The 18,105-nt window shown below is 45.1% G+C and overlaps 1 protein-coding gene across 1 annotated transcript in view; it reads left to right on the plus strand.

The window, feature by feature from the left end:
* PLXNA4 (plexin A4) overlaps nucleotides 1-18,105 on the plus strand; it is a 429,280-nt gene that overhangs the window by 257,714 nt on the left and 153,461 nt on the right. Inside the window, exon 4 of the mRNA XM_074869684.1 lies at nucleotides 13,512-13,612. Within this exon, the coding sequence (XP_074725785.1) occupies nucleotides 13,512-13,612 (101 nt within the window). The remainder of the gene's footprint in view (nucleotides 1-13,511; nucleotides 13,613-18,105) is intronic.

Consider the following 18,105-nt stretch of genomic DNA (forward strand, 5'->3'; position numbering starts at 1 on the left):
ACTCTCCTGATTGTGGGGGTGAGGGTTTTTCTCAACGCCTGCTGTTCAGTTAATAAACCAAGGACAGGGATTGCTGTTTCTGGAAGAGACAGGCTGTAATCCTTGGGAAGCAGAGGTGATATTGTTCCTTCAGGACATACATTATTGCCACCACACTGTATGCGTGTGGATAGGTAAGAGACAGACAGACGGATATCATAGATGGGTAAAAGACTGAGAAAAGCTGTAGTTATAATTTTACGGTTCACCGGTGTGAAATAGAATCTAGTAAATAAAAAAAGTGTTCCCCACAGCCCCTTTCTGTGTGGTATAAATCTGCCAGCACTTGCAAATGCTGTTAGCTGGCTGCCAGGTTTGCATGTGTGCATGCATGGGAGCGTGCCCACACGTGTCTGCACGCGTGAGAAGGAGCATGATGCCAGGTGATCAATACCTCTGGTCGTTTCTGCTGATCCTATGGGTGCTACGAGCCTGTTGTGGCTGAAAGGAGGCCAGATCCTGTGCACAGACTTCAGGAGAGGGGATTTCAGCTAGCTCAGCTTCCCTCCACTTTGGCATCAGAGGGTTTCTTAAACTAAGATATACGTGGCCACAGCAGTATTTAGATAGTGACTAGATTGCTTTAGTAAAACTAGTGTCAATTTTCACACCAATAAAAGCATAAGTGCATTTGACCCTTGGACAGCCACCTCAGTGCTATGCCTGACTTTCTTCTAATCCCTGATCCTTTTTGTTCCCCATCCCCTTCCCGAATGGCTCTGAGGACCGCAGGTGAAGAGTGCTGGCCCTTTTGTGCACGTGTCTGCATTAGCTGGAGAAAAGGAAGAGTAAAGAGGAGCAATGAGGAGGTCACTGCTACTGCTACTGAGACAGGGAAGTCAGATGCCCTGAGCTCTGCAAGGAGACTCCAAACTCTTTGAAGCCACTGGTTTCTTTTGGGGATGCAAGTGAGACCTAGATAAAAAGGTCCACGAGAGTCAGCAGGGTCCTGCCAAGAGGCATGAGGGTCACTTCTAATGCTGGTGGTATGCATGTAAGCCGGCCTTACTGGGAGGTGCTGGGGCTGCCCTGGGAGCGAGGGAGCTTCACTGTCCCAGCTGCTCGAAGTCAACAGGAGAAATGAGTCCTTTGAGCTGCATAACATCGTTTGTGTTTCAGAGGGGCTCTCCGAGGGCCCGGCCCTGCTCCTTGCTCTCATTTCTTTCCACTTGCATTATGTGCCAAACAGGGCTCCCTTCTTTGTGGCCAGGGACAAAAGGGTGGTTTTGAGTTGGTATTCTTTTTTTTTTTTTTTTCGCATGGAGTGGTGTGCACTGTGAAATGCACCTGAGCAAATCCCACAGTCCAAATCAGATTGTGGGCTTTTGTAAGGGATGCCCACAAGGGAGGCAGGTGTAATAAGAGAAGTGAGGCCAGTGTGCCTTTGATCTTTGAGGTGGAGGGCTCCTTTAAGATGCCTCCGTGGGTTAATCCTGCTCTCTTTCAAGATACCAGTTTAGGAACCACCTGGATGGAGTTGGCAAAGGATTTGTGGGGTCTCTTGGGTCTCTGTGCTTTATGTACGGGCCAGCTGGCAGTGTTCATCTTGCAGTCGTCCAACACCATCACCCCCCCAGACCTGGTCCTTAGTCCCCCTGGGCAGCTCCTGCTCAGAAGCAGGTTTTGTGAGTTCAGTGCTTGGCAGCAAGGAGCTGAAATGAGATCTTGCTGTTTCATACGGTACCAAAGCAGTACCGGGGAGTGTTGAAGGCCTTAAATCAGTTGTCTATAGGGGCAAAAGTTCTGTGTCTCTATAGATCCTCATGCCAGCTGTTTTTCCCCAAGAAATCTGGGCGCCGTGTATGTCTTTCCATAAAAAGAAAGGTGCAGTGGGAGTCTCAGCTTTCTGCTTTGGCTGGAGAAAAATGTGAAAAAACTACAGGAGTGCAAGGGAAAGAGAAACTGATTGGAGAAATGAAGAACCTTGTGTACTCCTGCATAAGCTTAGGGATCCATGCAAAGGCCTGAATTCAGAGTTATCACCAGGAGTCAGGAGAAAGGATGACCCATGCATGACCCAACCAGCTGTATGAATGCTGCTGCACCTCTGTGGTGCCTGCAGTCATAGGGCAACTGCAGTTTTGGGAGTCATCTCACCCTCAGGAACCACATCTCCTAACAGCCCCACAAGTTCCCAGTGCCCAGATTGATCCTCTCTGACTTTGGGCTATTCACAAAGGCATTCTATCCAGGTGTAAAGCTACAGGCACTGGATAGTGCAGGGCCCCTCTGAGGATGACTTTGGACACCTGAGACCTGAAATGCCCAACCTCAAATATCCTAGGGAATATATTCATAATTTAAGTGCATCAGTGAGACCCCTGCTTTAGTGATTCATGGTGGCTAGAAGGGTTAATATTAGTACATATTAGTAAATATTTACTATTAGTAAATATTAGTAAAGTCCCTAGATAAGTCTGAAGCTCCTGATGCTTATTCCTGACTTGGGCCAAATGACAGTCAGGTAGAATATTTTTATGAAAAATAAGACATTTTTCATTCTTTGAGGAAATAGGTGATTCATGCTTTAAGGAAATAATGAGGTTTTATTGTATGGATGCCCTGTCTTTACCTTTCCATACAGCACTTGAGTCAACACCACAGCCTCTTCCCATTAAAAAGAAAAAGAAAAGCTAAAATTAGCATGAAGACATCTCTAAAATAGCTTAATACTTGGCAGCTCTCAAAGAGCCTGAGGGTTTCCTTGTAGTATTCTCCAGGGATCAATATTAGGCCCAAAGCTATTGAAAATTTTCATGAATGAGCGGGAAGTTGATATTAAATCCCACAGATAAAGTATTCAGTGGTACAATGATTAGCTCAGCATTAACAATGAGGACAGAGTGGTTGGGTGACTTTGGCTCCTCAAACAAAACAAATGCAAACTTCTCTGTCTCCTAAGAAGTAATGTAGGTCAGGCTGGAAACTGGGAGACGTGTCCTAGAAAGCAATGACTGAAATGGATGAGCAGGTCACTTCTTTACATCTTGCAAAGGGTTTCTCCTGGTCTAACCCATAGCAGAAACAGGCTGATCCTGCATCCTTGGAGGAGTAGTAATCATGCTCTGCAGTCAGCTCTGGAGTGTCCTTTTGTAAAAAAACACTGAGATAGGAAAAGGAGCACTAAAGATCCACAATTTGTATTTGTAGGGAGCGGAAAGGTATGATTTCCTCAGAGGGACTGAAAGAATCTCAGTCTGTTAATTTATCAGAAGGAAGATTGGAGAATGACTTGCTTTGCATGTCTGAGAATCTTCACAGGGTGAAAATAGCAGGCTTAAAGGGCTCTTCAATCTAGAGAAGAAAAATAGAATAAAATTCAGTGGTTGGAAACCAAAGCCCAATGAATTCAGGTGAAAAGTAAGGCATGTACAAGCTTTTTATGGTGTGAGTGATTAACCACTGGAGCAAACTGCCCGTGAAATGGAGGGTTCTCCATTTCTTGGTATCTTCACATCGAAATGGGAGGTCTTTCTAGGCAACATGCTTTAGCTAAAACCAGATTATTTGATTCAGTATAATGGTAAATGGGATAAATTTAGTGGCCTGTGATGTACAGGAGGTGAGAACAGATGATCTAATGGTCCCTTCTGACCTTAAATGCTATGCATTTATATGATCCTTGAATTAAATGTCCTTGAACTTTCATTTTATGGCAAGATGAATGTCTGAGAAAACTGGGAAACATGTGTAGTGCTTGCTGCACTAGGTTATGTACTTATCCATTGAAATATGGGTACTTGGGGCTAGGATGGAGCAACCCTCGTTGTGCTCAGTAGGAATTCTGCATTTCAAGCCCTCCATGAATTAAAGTGCTGCAAGAAAGGAGCTGGGCTTTGCTAGGAACTTCTCACTTATTTCACGCTGAAACAAACAGCAGAGATATCTAAAGGCAAATAGATATGCCCCAAAATAGTTGCCTGCATCTCTGTCTGTTCGTTGTCTTTTTGGCAGCACTAATTACCACCCAAACCTTGAGAGCACACTGAGCTCTCACAGGCGTCAGCTGAGCAGTAAGCTCTGTCTGGTTTTCTCTCATTTAATAAACTGAGACATATATTTAAGGGCTTGGGAAGAGCCTGCTTCACATTTTCTCCCTAGATCTTGGTTAACTCTTGACTGAAACACTCAGTAATGCTGTTGGTGGGGAGTGCTCTGGAAAGGCATTGTAATAACACCTGAAAAGTCCCAATTTTGTGTCTCTGGGTTGGGTTACTGTATGTTTGCTGCAGCTCGGGATCAACTGTAAGCAAAGGTTATCATGGCTCTCCCTACCTCAGATCTTAAGGTTTGCAGATTAACCGACGTGACCTCATAACTCTTCAGCTGATGCTATCACTTCAATTGATGCTGCCTGTGGCAGGCTGCAGAGCTCCTGTCAGCCGAGATTTGATGGCACTGCATGGAGAATGACTTATAAAAGGAGAGGAGGAGGCAGTGACGAGAAGAAAGAAGTTGAAGTGGGAGTACGTCTGAGGGTGTCTAGGAACAAAACAAATGCCCCTTTTGGTGGCAAGGAGAAGCGTGACCTCTGAGGAGCTTCACTGTATGCTCACACCGCTGAAAGCAATCAGGTGCACACAGCTTTGCGAGTTACCTGCCATTCGCTGAGCCTGCAATAAAGCAGGCTTAATCACAGTTTAAGGTGATGTGTTTTCTTTAGCAGCTGGGATGAGCCTGAAGGATCTGCACAGTCATGTGCCTCAAGCTGAGAGGTGGCACCTTGTTAAAGGCAGGAGCTTAATAGTTTTTGATGATGTGGTCAGTGCCTGAGAGTCCAGGGAGGAGACAAGGTGGAGAAGGCTATAAAGAGATGACCTAGGCCACCAGGTAGCCTCTCCTTTTGCCCAACGTTTGGCTAAAAAGGGTAAATAAATAGTCAAAAGAGAAAGGGAATCAGGATGATCAGAGGTACGGAGAGGTTTTCACGGGGGAGGTGACTGAAGAATCAGGAACTCCTCAGCCTGGGAAGGGGTGAGCTGGGGTGTATGGTAGAAATTGGTGAAATTATGAATAGCAGAAGAGGATGGATAGGAAGTGACTGTTCACCATCTCTGCAAATACAAGAACTACAGGGCATGAAATTAAACTGTTGAAAATCAAGCCCTGAACAAATGAAAGGAGGTGATTCCTTCAAGCAGTCAGCTCTGGACCTATGAAACTCCCTGCCAAAGCATCCTGTGGATGCAAAAAGTCAATGCAATTTCAAGGATAAACTGGAAAATTAAAGATTTGTTCAGGTTGCTACATAGAGACACATAAGACTCAGAAGTTCCCCTGAATGAAAATAGCGAAAGGCTGGGCAGCTACTGGGGACATATCATATATGTTTACCCTGTTCTTATGCTTTCCTTAGTACCATGGCTGAAGACAAGGAACTGGGGTATGTGGACAGCTGATCCCAGCCAGTACGGCTGGTTTTATGTGGTATTAGGAGGAATTTTAAGTCTGATCACAACTGAAGAAAAGGGCATTTTTCAAACTGTCTGCCATGATTTCTGTCGCTTGATAATGCTTGTAGGGGTTGTATCCATGATTGTAGGGGTTGTATCCATGATTGTAGGGGTTTGTATCCATGATTGTAGGATTAACATGATCAATCCTTCATGACTGTATGGGTCATCAAGCAGTGAAGCTAGAAACCCAGGAGGGAGTGAGGGTGGCTGGGGAGAGAGATGAGGCAAAGATTCTCCAGGCAATGGGATGAAGATGTCTTAGCCCAGGGAGATGATAAGGGTGTGAAGATGGGATTTGGAGTGGTGATAGGATTGCATCAATAGGAATGGACAAGGAGATGCAATAGGATACCCAAGAGTGCTGCTGAAGAGAATGAATCTGCAGCAAGATGCTCCTTGATAACTGAGTGGAAGGATGAGAACTTCTGGGAAAACGGTGGAACAACATGACCCGGAAAGTAGCCATCCCCAGTAGGAACAACTATTAACTTCTCCCTGTGTGTTTTAACTCTTCACGCCTCCACCAGGAACCTTCAAGTGATGTTGGACTTTATAAGCCCATTGCAGTGACATAAATTCCATTACAGGTCCCAATTAAATCTATATATAGTCTTTATAGAGCCTGAGTAACGATCTATCCCTTGCTCGGCAGGCATGCTTCAGTAACTACGCAGGCACCGGCTCTCATTAAGCCTAGGCTGGCCCTGCATTAATTGTGACATGAGGGTCTCTATTTTGAAGGCTTTTGAACACAAACATTTAGCCAAACATCATTTGTTTTACAGTTTACAGACTGAAACACTTGACTATGGGATAAAGATTTAACAGTAAACAAGGCAGGGAGGATCTGAAGCTACCTGGACCTGTCAGGGAGAAACACGGAATACTACAGACAGAGAGAGTTGGCAAGAGCTGATGGTTTGCAGGGTGGGTAAGAAGGTGGCTGGTTTCATCAAGATTGGGGAAAAATCACTTGACACTCCCTCCACACCTCTGAGCTGGTGAACTGTGATTTCTCCTAATAAATTTCCTGCCTTGTGCAGACAGCACATCATCATGCCAATGGGATGCACTGCTGCTATCCTATCTGAGGAAGAGATTTGCATCCTTGGTAAGGAAAAAAAACAAAAGTGAATTCAGAGAAAGGCTGAATGAAATTCAACACTGAAACCTCTGGACACACACTCTTCAATCTCGAGGTTGCCAGTCTTACTCATAGCAGGAGGGTGTGTCCTTAGCTTCTCCTCGAGTACTGATGCTTTTTGGAGAAGAGTCATTACGCGTGACAGACTTCTTCAAAGAAGGGACAGCAACAGGGTGTAGGCTGAGCAGCTGTGAAGGGGGAACCTGGGAAGCTACCCAGCCTTCAAGAAAAGGACTGAGATAATTTTTGAGTGTCTGTTCCTTTGTAAGTAAAGCCAGAACAGAGAGCAGGAATGAGCTTGGATGCAGCAAAGCACGAGGACTGTATTTACAGAGCAGATGGTGAAAGGAGCTTGTTCAAACACAGTCCGTGTCATCACACAAGGTCTTTTGAGTTCCTGGAAGAGTTTTCTAGCTATGTAACACAGTGGATTTCCTCTACTGCTTTCCCAGTGAATAAAGAAAATGTATTTTGTATTGTGATTGATTACTCCGGTGCTACAGTTAGGAAGAGGGGAGACCTTAGCATGTTTGGAGGTTGTTTGCTGTGGCAAGGTTAGAGGAATAGCAGAAAATTAAGTATGTCATTGATGTGAGATTCACCTCACCCAGTATTCAACATCTACATTGTAAATGTCTCCACCTCACCTGACTGTCTAGACTCCTTTATATTCAGTGGATAGACATAGGAACATCCAGGGCGTGATTTATCTCATCCCTGGGTAGACATATAAAACAGAGAGCAGACAAATCCTGCCCTGTCAAAGGTCTCTCCTTCAGAAGAACCTGGATTTCTAGCTTAGACTTAGACTCTGATGTAACAGACAGACTTTGGTGAGAGGGCAAAACCCTTGCTTTGTATACTTCCCATGCTGAAGCTGTTCACCACAACTTGCAAGATTTACAGACTTGATGGATCAGAAATGAAGCCTTACTGAAGTCCCCACACTGGCTTTTCTGAGCCAGCTGTAAAGCAGGGTCCTGCCAAGGGAGGCACAGAGAAGAGAATTGCACTGCTGCAGGAACACCAATAGCAATCTCATTGTGAGAGCATCTGATGGAACCTGACATCCTCAGCCTTACCCCAAAGGCTTCTTGGGGCTATTGCCACAGAGGCTGTGGACCTCTAATCTTTCTATATCGCTCACTGCTTTAGCTCTGTTCACATGCATGGTGTGTGATTGAGACTGGGAATTTAGTCTGGCAATGCCAGAGCAAAGATGTCTGTCACCAAAGACATGCAGGACAGCTCAGGGCAGTGAAGAGGAGAGGAGGAGAAGCAGCTCACATACAGCCATAGGTAGGAAGCCCTTTGTGAACAAGTATATTTGGACAGGTAATTTACCCTGCCACGCAGTGGGACATTGACCCCCAGTTTAATTATTGTGTCATTTTTCCTTGACAGCTACTGCTGCTTCCAATTAACTCTCCTTAATTAAAGCCTCCAATTTCCCAAGTATGTAAGCATGGATTTTCTGGGAAGAGTGCTACAATGAAGAGGAAGAGCTTGGGGGTGTCTGATGAGAAATGACATTCCCTGTCCCAGTGGGACTGGCAAGTTATTTACTTATCATGCTGGAGTGGCAGGCTGGAATCAAACACAGATCCTCGTCTCTATCCCCGCAGGAGCATCTCCCCTCCCACCAGTTTTACAGTCATCTACATGCGTGTGAGTCCTGTTTCTTGCCAGTGTAACTAAGACGTGCTCTAGCTCCCTGGGCTTTGCTTTTCTGTGTTCCTGCTTTTTGCTGAGTCTGTAGGTCAGGTGGATGAGGCACAGGATCTCAAACATGACAGAGGAATTCAAGGTCTTTTTGTCCATAATTCAGGCCAAATTAAAAGTGGCATCCTGGGATGCCGTGCAGGTGACCGAACATCCTCACTGACTCTGTTAAGGGTGAAGAATCTGGTTCCATCAGTGGTCTCTTAGGTGTTTTTTGCCTTGCTCTATTCAATAAACTGTATTATCACGAACACTCTATTCAAGGCATTGAAATCAAATAAGCTCCTTTCTTAATCTTTATGCAGTTTTTCGGGGCTGGCTGAGTCTTGAAAGATAGCAGCATTCACAGAACCCACATGGCTTGACAAAGTCACTGTTCAGTGTTTTGGAAATGTATCTTTTGACTGTTGCAGAGGAAATTGGCTACTTAAGATGCCTTTTTGTACATTTAAATTAACTTAGTCCATCAGACTGAATAAATCCTGCCGCTGTATTAACATCCAATTATAACAGCAGAGATTGAGCAATGATTCAGGTTTTGACCAGAATGTTGGCAGTTTAAGGGGGGAAAAAAAGTAATGTATATTGAAATAAAAAAGTCAAAAATGGGAGCCAGAAAATTATGACTGAGCACATAGCAGGAGCTTTTGTGAATATATAGTGGCAGAAGCAGGAGCCAAATTTCTAACAGGATTAGCTGTTAGTGTCTATCAGATCCAAAAACCTCAATCATTTTTTTTTTAAATGACTTTCTGTAACTCATTCATACTAGAAACAGAGGGTAGAAGTGAGGTGGGGAGCTGGAGAAGCTGCAGTTTAGAATTCAGGCTGGATCAAAGGTGAGGGTGGACCCAGTGTTGTGTGAAAAGCCCTGAAGTTGTATGTAGCAGGTGAGCTCTGAACCATACAGGAGTTTGAAGATTTTGCCAGATTTTTCAAGATGTCCTTGTGAGCCAGAAACTCATGAATGATTTCTTTGGGGACAGGTGAGTGAATGTGTTGATGAAGTGAAATATCTTTCCAAATCCTGCTGCAGCTACGGCAGCTGGACCTGTTCGTTGTTTTCTTGCTGCCCTTGAGAAGGACATCAGATTCACTTACCATTTGCCCAACCCTGGCTCTGGGATTGCATCTCACTCGGGATAGCTATGAGTAGGGAACAGTCTAGATGGTGAAGCTGCCTGAGGGATACAGGTCCTGACCTTTTGGTCTTCCCTGTTCAAGAAAGGTGTTAGTGGTGAGGCTCATGGTTTTTTCATGCCCTCCAATGCGCGGCAGTGATCTTGGAAATCCTATGGTGGGCTGGCTGATCTGGCAATGCTGCCTACCTCAGAGATGATCTGTCCCTCTTGTCTGCTATGGACAGAGCCTTGAAAGCACAGCAGGTCCTAGATGTCCATCAGGTGTGTGGATAGGGATCTGTAGGAACCTTACCATCATTTCTTCAGTATTTCAATGAACCCAAAGTCTAAATATGCTGTACTTAATAAGTTAGTGTTCAATAATCAGGTCTTTCCTGGACTTCTTGCATGAACTTGCTCAGGTGCTTTAAGCCCACATCTTCAAAGACAGCGCCTACGTCAGCTGCATGAGACCTCACTTTCAGCTGCTGCTGAAAATCAATAAAACTACATTTTATAAATGAGATTGATAAAATGGGGATATGTACTTCACCACATATGGGATATAAGCCCTTAAAACAACAACAGTCTCTTCTTACATCCATATATTGCTCTAGCAGAGTGAGGCCAAAATATCAGTTAAGCCGTGACCATTGCATGAATATAAATGACTCTAACCTGGCTCATAGTGCCCCAAAATGAAGGACACCTTGCTTTTGTTAATCCTCTGTCTGCTGAAACCCTGGTTATATTCGCTGCAAAAATGTTGAATCCAAGTTCCACCCTGACGAAGGATGAGCTGTAGGGAGCCTCACCGAGGTTGGGAAATGACCTTGAAGTTTGTTAGACTTTCCAAGGGTGGAGAAGGGATGAAAGGAGTAATCACAGTCTGGTTTACAATGGAGATTTCAACCTTCAGAGCTGTCTAGTCCCTTCATTGCAGTGAATAATGGCAAGGCAGTGTAATTGGGAGGCTGCATGGACTTTTCTTTTTCAGATATTTTAGGGGCAGCATAAAGAACTGACTACTCCCTGGGGGCACGGTCAGTTCTCAAAACTTTCAACTTGGAAAGCTGAGCTGAATTAATTACAGTTTATGTTCCAAAGGAAAATAAGACCTCTGATGTGCCTTATTTGCTTGATATTCTTTTTCTTTTCAGCTGACGACCCCTAGGTGGCTTTCCTTTCAGTCACAGCTCCTTTGTTTTTTGTAGTTTCTTTCTTTATTAATTAGAAGGTCTGACACTTACAGCCCAAGACATTTATCAGCGTGGTACAATTTTAATTAATCTCACAATAAAGCTACTTGAGGTGAACTCGTAAAAGGTCTCGTATAGCAGGAATAACACATAGCAATGCAAATGGTGACACAGGACACCTATTACTCTGTTGTGCTTGACAGGATGTGGGATGAAGCTTGCTGCAAGCTCGTACTGCATAGCTGTGCTCTCTAGGCCTGTGACACAAGCAAGGTGTGGTCCTACACAACATACAAACTACATTTTCTAGAGAACAAGTACCTTAAATGCACTGAAAAGGAAGTATTTCTGCAAAGATGAAGATTTGGATTCCCAATAGGTTTCTTCTCTGAAAGGAGCTTGGATATCCTTTGACAGCTAATTAAATAATAATAAAACCTACAGCGGCTGCTTTTAACCTACTCTTTTTGTAGCAATTTGTGAAGAAATAGCAAATTTCAGTACTCTAGGACTTCTTTCTTGTACATACTCATAGTCACAAGTGGATTCTGACTCAAACATTCAAACCCCACACCACTAGACATTGGAAAAGCGCATGTTCTGATCTAAACTTCTTAACCAAGGCTCACTTTTATAAGACAGATGTAAACTAGTTCAGAAACAGGTTCAGGAGAACTATCTACAGCTAATGAGGATAAATCGAGCAGCACCGTATGTTAAACTGAGGGTAGCATGGATAGGAACTGCATAGCCAATCCCAGCTGTGTTACAAGGTGGAAATTACACAATTGATTGCATCCGGATTGAGGAATGTCAGATTTAGTCTTTCAAAACTGAATTATCTGCCTCTTCTGTGAGTACTCTGATGTTTAGGACATAGACATGGTCAAAGTAGATGTGTTCAAGGAAAAATAATCCACAAGATATTTTTCTCAGGTAGTAATAACAGGTAGAAATGGCCAACATAAGAAATTATTAGGTCTCTACCCCTTGATGTCTTCTTGTAAAAAATTGTATGTCTTTTTGGAAGTTGGATGCGACACAGACTATTGGGTTCAACATAAGTCTAATTGGGTGAAATCCTGGAGCATACAATTTATATTTGATGAACAGTTGATACCTTCTTGACCTGAAGCTTAAGGAAGGTGGAACAATTGCTTTCATGGCCAAGCCATCTTACCTTTGAAACTTCTTGATAGTTACAGAAGTTTGAATGACTCATTCCCTGTTTTGATCTTCCCATTTTCTTTGCTCTGTCATCTGTCCTGATTATGTTCTTATGCTCATGGCAATAGATTCAATTTGAGAAAGGCATTTTTGTGGTTTGTTTTTTTTTCACATTCTCCCTTTTCATTAAAAGCTTTCAGTAGCCACAGTTAGTTTCTTTGGGTGACTTGACGCAGGCAATGGTGCAATGGTAAATAAATCCCATCATATTTCTATCTGAAGTTTTCTGAAGCTACTGCCACCTGCCAGAGGTAAAAATACAGATATTTAGCTTTTGCTCATAGACTATCAACTACCATGCGGGGTGTCTCTACAGAGGTTAGGAAGACAATTTCTGATACAAACAGAAAAGGTCTTCATAAATAGCTGGAATGTTGCCTGTTATATATTTATATATAAAGGCCAGTTCTTGGTTCATTTGCAGATGCAATCACAATAAATCTTAATCCGTCACTTCAAAGCTCAAACTCTCTTGAATGTTGCACCAAGTAAAAAATCGTCACTAGGATCCAGGTGTATTCCCTTGTCATTTGTCACAAGTAACTGTTCTGCAGTTTATAGTTGGCAGTTCTCAGTGGTGTTTCATCAGGATAATACCACAGTATATCATCTGAAGGAATAAACTCTCCCTGCTGACATGAGCTGGGGTGAAGGCACTGGCAATTGACTGTATATTATAGAAGCTCTCTGAAGCTTATTCAATGGAAAAGAGACTATCAGGTCATTGGGCCCAAATTGTATGTTTGGCTTCAAAAGAAGTAAGGGGCTTATAAAACCTAATGGGAATCAAAAGTCTCTGGTCCGTTAAACAGGAGGTCAGGCTAGGCAGTCCCTTCTGTCTTTGAAATCTCTGGCGGAAATACTTTAATTAAAAAGGAAGAAAGAAAAAAAAAGATAATAAAATGCAGTATTTTGTCAGTAGATGGGTGTTTCAGGTCCACCTTTAATGCCTTCTGAGCTGCAAAGTCAGGGTGACAAGAAGTTCATTCAATACTCAGGCTGGTAGCATTTGTCCTTTTCCTGCTGGGAGCAACCTCTCCAGGGATGGGACAACTGATGGTTGGAAAGATGCATGGGCAATGGGGAGTGGAGTTAATGCTCTCCTGGGACCAGTGTGGTGTGGAAGGTCATGGGAGGAAGACAAAAACCTCACGAGACCTCAGTTCTCACAGGAAGCCAGAAAGCAACAGGGTCCACAACCAGAGTGTAGGACAGCATTGAGATCTAGTGAGTTTAACTTGCTGCAGAAGATCACATGTTGTTTAATTGCCTCAAGGTACCAGGTCACCACAGCCTGCACACAGCCTGCCTGATTTGCTGATTCCCTGTGAAACGATGCAGGTGAGGTCATCTGTCAATGAAGTATGAAAGGCTGTGGGGAAGAGGAGAAGGCCAAGGGGAGGTGCTGATCTCAATAGGGGTTGCACCGGGTTGAACTCTGGATTAATCTGCAGCCACATCCCTCTGTCTGTCCCTGCTGATCTCTGCAGGGATGTCCCTCTGGGAGGACAGGCACCAGAGGAAGAGGACAGGGAGGATGGCACCTTGGTCAAGTCATTATGGGTGTGCAGAGCCTGACAAGTTGTCCCCTTTCCTTCTGCAGCTCACTCGGGTGCCCGTGGAGTCGTGTAGCCAGTACGAGACCTGCAGCGAGTGCTTGGGCTCAGGCGACCCTCACTGTGGATGGTGTGTTCTTCACAACACGTAAGTACCTGCTGGTGTTTGCCAGCCCTGCTTTTCCCCCAACCATCTTCCCTCAACAGCAGTGATAACACATGACAGAGATGCAAAATGCCGTCTCGGTCCCTGGCTGAGCCAGGTGAGCCAATGAGTCACCCAGGTACCTCCAGGAAGGTCTCTGGGACTTACTGGGGGAGTCTTTGTTTAACTGAGAAGCATTTTTTGGAAGACAAGGGAAGAGAAGGGTGGTAGCAACTGGTCAGATCTCCTCAACTGCCTGATCCACAGTCTGCTGACTGCACCAGGAAAGCACTTGTCCACCCTGATGTATTTTGAATCAAACCCTCCAGCAGCCCTTCTCTGGGTGACACTTACCTTCTTGTTTCCAATGCTTCAGGAAGCTTGGCTCCAACTAGCAGCCTGGCTCAGACATGTGTCTCAGCACCTCCAACTTTCCACTGCTGACCTGAATCTCTCCTCTTTCAGACTTGCCATGATCTCCATTGCCCTTAGAGGGGAATCAGGTCCCTGTAAGCATGATGGGGTCCACTCCAAGGTATATTTCAAGGGGACCTTATAGTTTGTTTGCTCACTGTGAGAAAATATTGACCGTGAAGTTGAACATTTGACCTGTGTGGGTCAACTCAACTGTGCCGAATGAGCACAAATGAGCCAAACTGCTCATTTGGCTTATCTGTCCAGGATGCCGAGCAAATTTGTCTATATCCACCTTCGTCAGCTTCTGTATAATGGGCCAAGAGGGGACCTCATTTCGCCATTTCATTATTCTATGGTACTGGCTTATCCAGCGCCTCTCAAGGAGCACTGGATCCAGGTTTCCTCAGGGCTGGGAGATTAGTTCATTGGCTTTGTTTTCTGTAGGCTTTTTAATGATGCTATTGATCTTGAAGTTTCCTCTCTGCAGCCTTCACTGCCAGTGATCTCCTCCTGCAGAGAGCCCTCTGCCAAAGCTGTGGAGAGGGAGGTGTCGGGTTGGCTGAGCTCCTGGCTATGAGTGGCAGGGTGGTCTCATCTGCCAAGAACCTCTCAGCAGAGACAGTGGCTGGAAAGTGTCTAACCAAACGTCTCCAGCTGAGCATGGCTCTGCAGGGTGCCGTCACTCCAAGTCTCACAGTGTCCTTGGCAGCAATGGAGGGTTTTTCTGATGGACCCTGCTATTGCAGTGTGTCTGTCTTCTGATGAGTTCACCTCTGAATTCTTCCTGTTGGATTGCAAACTTTCCTGGTGGAGACAGTGATCCAGTTGAAGTGACTCTGTTTGCTACCTCTCCTTCATGGAACAGAAGAAAAGGGAACAAACCTGTACCATATGCCAACCTTCTGTGGATGCTCTTTAGCTTGTGTGATCCTCATCCAAAGCCATGCCAATCTGCTTAATTTCAGATCAGATTTAGGTGATCCATCCCAAAACTTGTCCAAAAACTTGACTCAAACTCTGGAATTATTCAAGGGATCCTTGGCAAACCAGTCCTGAGTTGTGGTCTGGTAGGTTCACACTGCTGACGTGAAGATATTTTCAATTGAATACAGCTCTATAGTATATTTCCATTTCATCTTATCCTGCATCCATCCTACAGAGCACTGGGTGTTTTTCTGTCAATGGAGGGAAAGCACAGACTCTGTGCAGGCAGTTTAGGAAAACATTGATTTGGCTGTTGATTGTACCACAGCAATGCTAGATACTTCATCTCCTGCCGTCCAGGGTCAGTAGCAACAAGCAATCAATACATCCAGCAATAAATCCCCAAAAGGAGAGAAAAGGGGCAGACACAACTGCAGATTACCCAGCAGCTCATCATGAAGGAGTGTCAGAAATATGATGGCTGGTGACGAGTGAGGGTGACAGCATCGACTCAGTTAGAACAAGAAAACCCCATACAGACTCAGTCCTTCAAGGAGAAGTTTGGCCTCGCAGTCTGGACCTGACTGATGGCAGGATCCCCATGCCCTCCTCCCTCTGGTCACTTAACCCCTGGTTCCTTATCTGGAAAAGAGAGGCACCTCTTATTTATGTATCTTGCAGCAGGGTCACTGAGATTGATTCCCTGTGGACTTTTTTGAAGCAGTTGGAAAGGAAATGTTATCAAATCCCACTCCAGTCTGTTTCTTCCCCCTAGTTTCCATTGCAGTCAAGAAATCTGATTTCCAGTCCTAGCTTGGAAGGGGTTTTCAGTGCAGCCTCAGGTGTTCCTCTCTGGGTCTCAGTTTTAGGTAGCCCTGAGAGCAGAGAAGCCAATTACATCCCACTCACCAAAGTCTGGCTGTGCAGGATATTCAGGGTAAGAGTGTCATAATATTAGATCACTTATTAGAATATTTTTCACATCAGAACCCCTTAAGATTCATTAACAGACTTTTTGTCAAGTGGGATGCATCGTCAACGACTCCTGCACAAGGATCTCTGGGGAAATGTGCCTTAAGCATTTCCCCTTGTGAATGCTAACCATTCCTCTTCCGTCCCAGTCAGGAATCCCAGGGGCTTTCCAGTACATGGCTGAATCCAGCCATGCTGATGTGGGAGCTGTTTTGTGGAAGGGATGGAGGAGGCAGTCAGGCTGTGCAAGACCTGGGGTACAGTGGTACTGGAAACCAGATTGCCCATAGGCAAAGCCATGCCTTTCACTTGTGTTTCTTCTCCAGCATAAACCATCAAGAGGAACAGTGGTAGGCTGGGGGACAGGTGAAAACTGCCAGGTTGGGTACGGCATGTATCTTTTTGTCTCTCCCATGTGGGTCTCTCTTATTTTGGATTTGCACTTCAAGGGTGGATGCAGACCCTTTCCCCAGACCCCCATTTCCAAGCTGTCCTCAGCTCCTGCCACGTGAGAGGTCTGGGGACGCCTGGGGACGGCTCTCCATCCATCGTCTCACGGCGGAGCTGGGCTGTCTGCATGGAGGGCGGTGTGCCAGGGCTCAGGAATCGATTTCCACGGCTCTGCTGTCCTAACCTTACACAGAGAAACTCGAGTCCGCTGAGAGAGAAAGAGACAGACAGACTCACAGACGGCTGCAGGAGAAAGGAGGGGGGAAGGATTGATTGGCTTGTGCCCGGAGAAGAGGACAGCCGATACAGAGCAGGTCACCGGAGCTTTTCATCTCAGTATCTTTAGCCCCGATCTTGTCCCCCACCTCCCTTTCCCTGCTATAGCTCTGCTCCCCTCCTGGGCTCTGTTCAGGCCTCTTTAGGCGGCGATGAATCATTTAGTTGGTGTAAATTGAAAATGTGGCGCTCGGTTGCTGCACAGGTCTCCAGGGGAGGGCGAGAGGCCGGGGTGGGAGCTGGGGGGAGGAACCAGGCTGAAAAGCTAATAGCTGGCACGGAGGCACTCGGTGCCTGGCTGCAAGGTCGCAGCAATGTTACCAGCCCAAACGGGGGGCTGCAGAAAGGGATGAGAGCAGGGCAAAGTTTTCTCCAAGCCTGAAATGAATTGCAACTTCCTCATATGTCAGATGCAACAGCGTTCAAAGATGCCATCCAATATCTGACTACCCCTCTAAACCCCCCAGAAAGTTTCTTCTGTCTCCATCCATTTCCAAACTATTACCCTCCTCTACCTCCTCTCCCCCTTGCATGCAGAGGGGCAGAGATAGATGAGGCTCTTTTCCCTCAAAGGAGGGATAAACCCTTCTGCAGCCAAATAAGCCCTTGTTATTCCTGTCTGGCCCAACACCAACTCCAGAGCAGACGTGCAGAAGCACTGGTCCATGTGCATGTGGTGACCATGCAAGTTTTCAGCCCTGCACAGTGTCTCTGGGTTGTGTTTAACACCCCAGCTACCAGCAGAATGGATATTTGGTGCAGAAGAGCAGCATCCTTATAGGGAGAAGCAACACTTTATAAAGGGGAAATATACTGGGTGCAGAAGGGACCTGTCCCAGGCTCCCTTATGTTAGCTGCCACTGCTAGATTTTACCTGTGCTGCCTCATTTCGTTCTCATGTAGCCTCTGTCTAATTCTGGGATGAATAGTCGAACATGCACAAGGTGTCCTTAAGGGAGGATGGAGGCCCTAGACACCAGCCTCCTGCTTCTGGGATCTGCCTTTGCTGTTATGGGGAGTCCTTGGCCGACAGATCATAAATTGTAATCACAGAGGCAAATAGTCCCATTTTCTGGGAGGACTCGTGGTATTTCAAAACCTTTTTTTCTAGCTTGTAGTGGGCCGATTATTTTTTTTAATAAGAAATGTTCTTGAAAGACATTTTAGAAGGGGATGATACCATTTAGTAATTGGAGAATGATTAATTTAGACCTCGGAAGTTCTTAGTTTGGGATTTTATTTCAGGTTTTAGTAAATTGCTTAAAATTTCAAAGTAAAAAGTCATTCTGAAGTGAAGCATTATTTTTTTTTTTTAATTAAAATGAAACTTTTAGGCATCTGTGATTTCCTTCTTGTCCCAGAAGCCTATACCAGCTCTAGAGACTGAGCAAAGCAGACCATCAACAAACACTGCTGCAGAGAGAAGAGGGTTTGTGTAAGCATCACCAGTCTGTCCT

The sequence above is a fragment of the Strix uralensis genome, chromosome 5 (assembly GCF_047716275.1).
Source record: "Strix uralensis isolate ZFMK-TIS-50842 chromosome 5, bStrUra1, whole genome shotgun sequence".
Lineage (NCBI taxonomy): Eukaryota > Metazoa > Chordata > Aves > Strigiformes > Strigidae > Strix > Strix uralensis.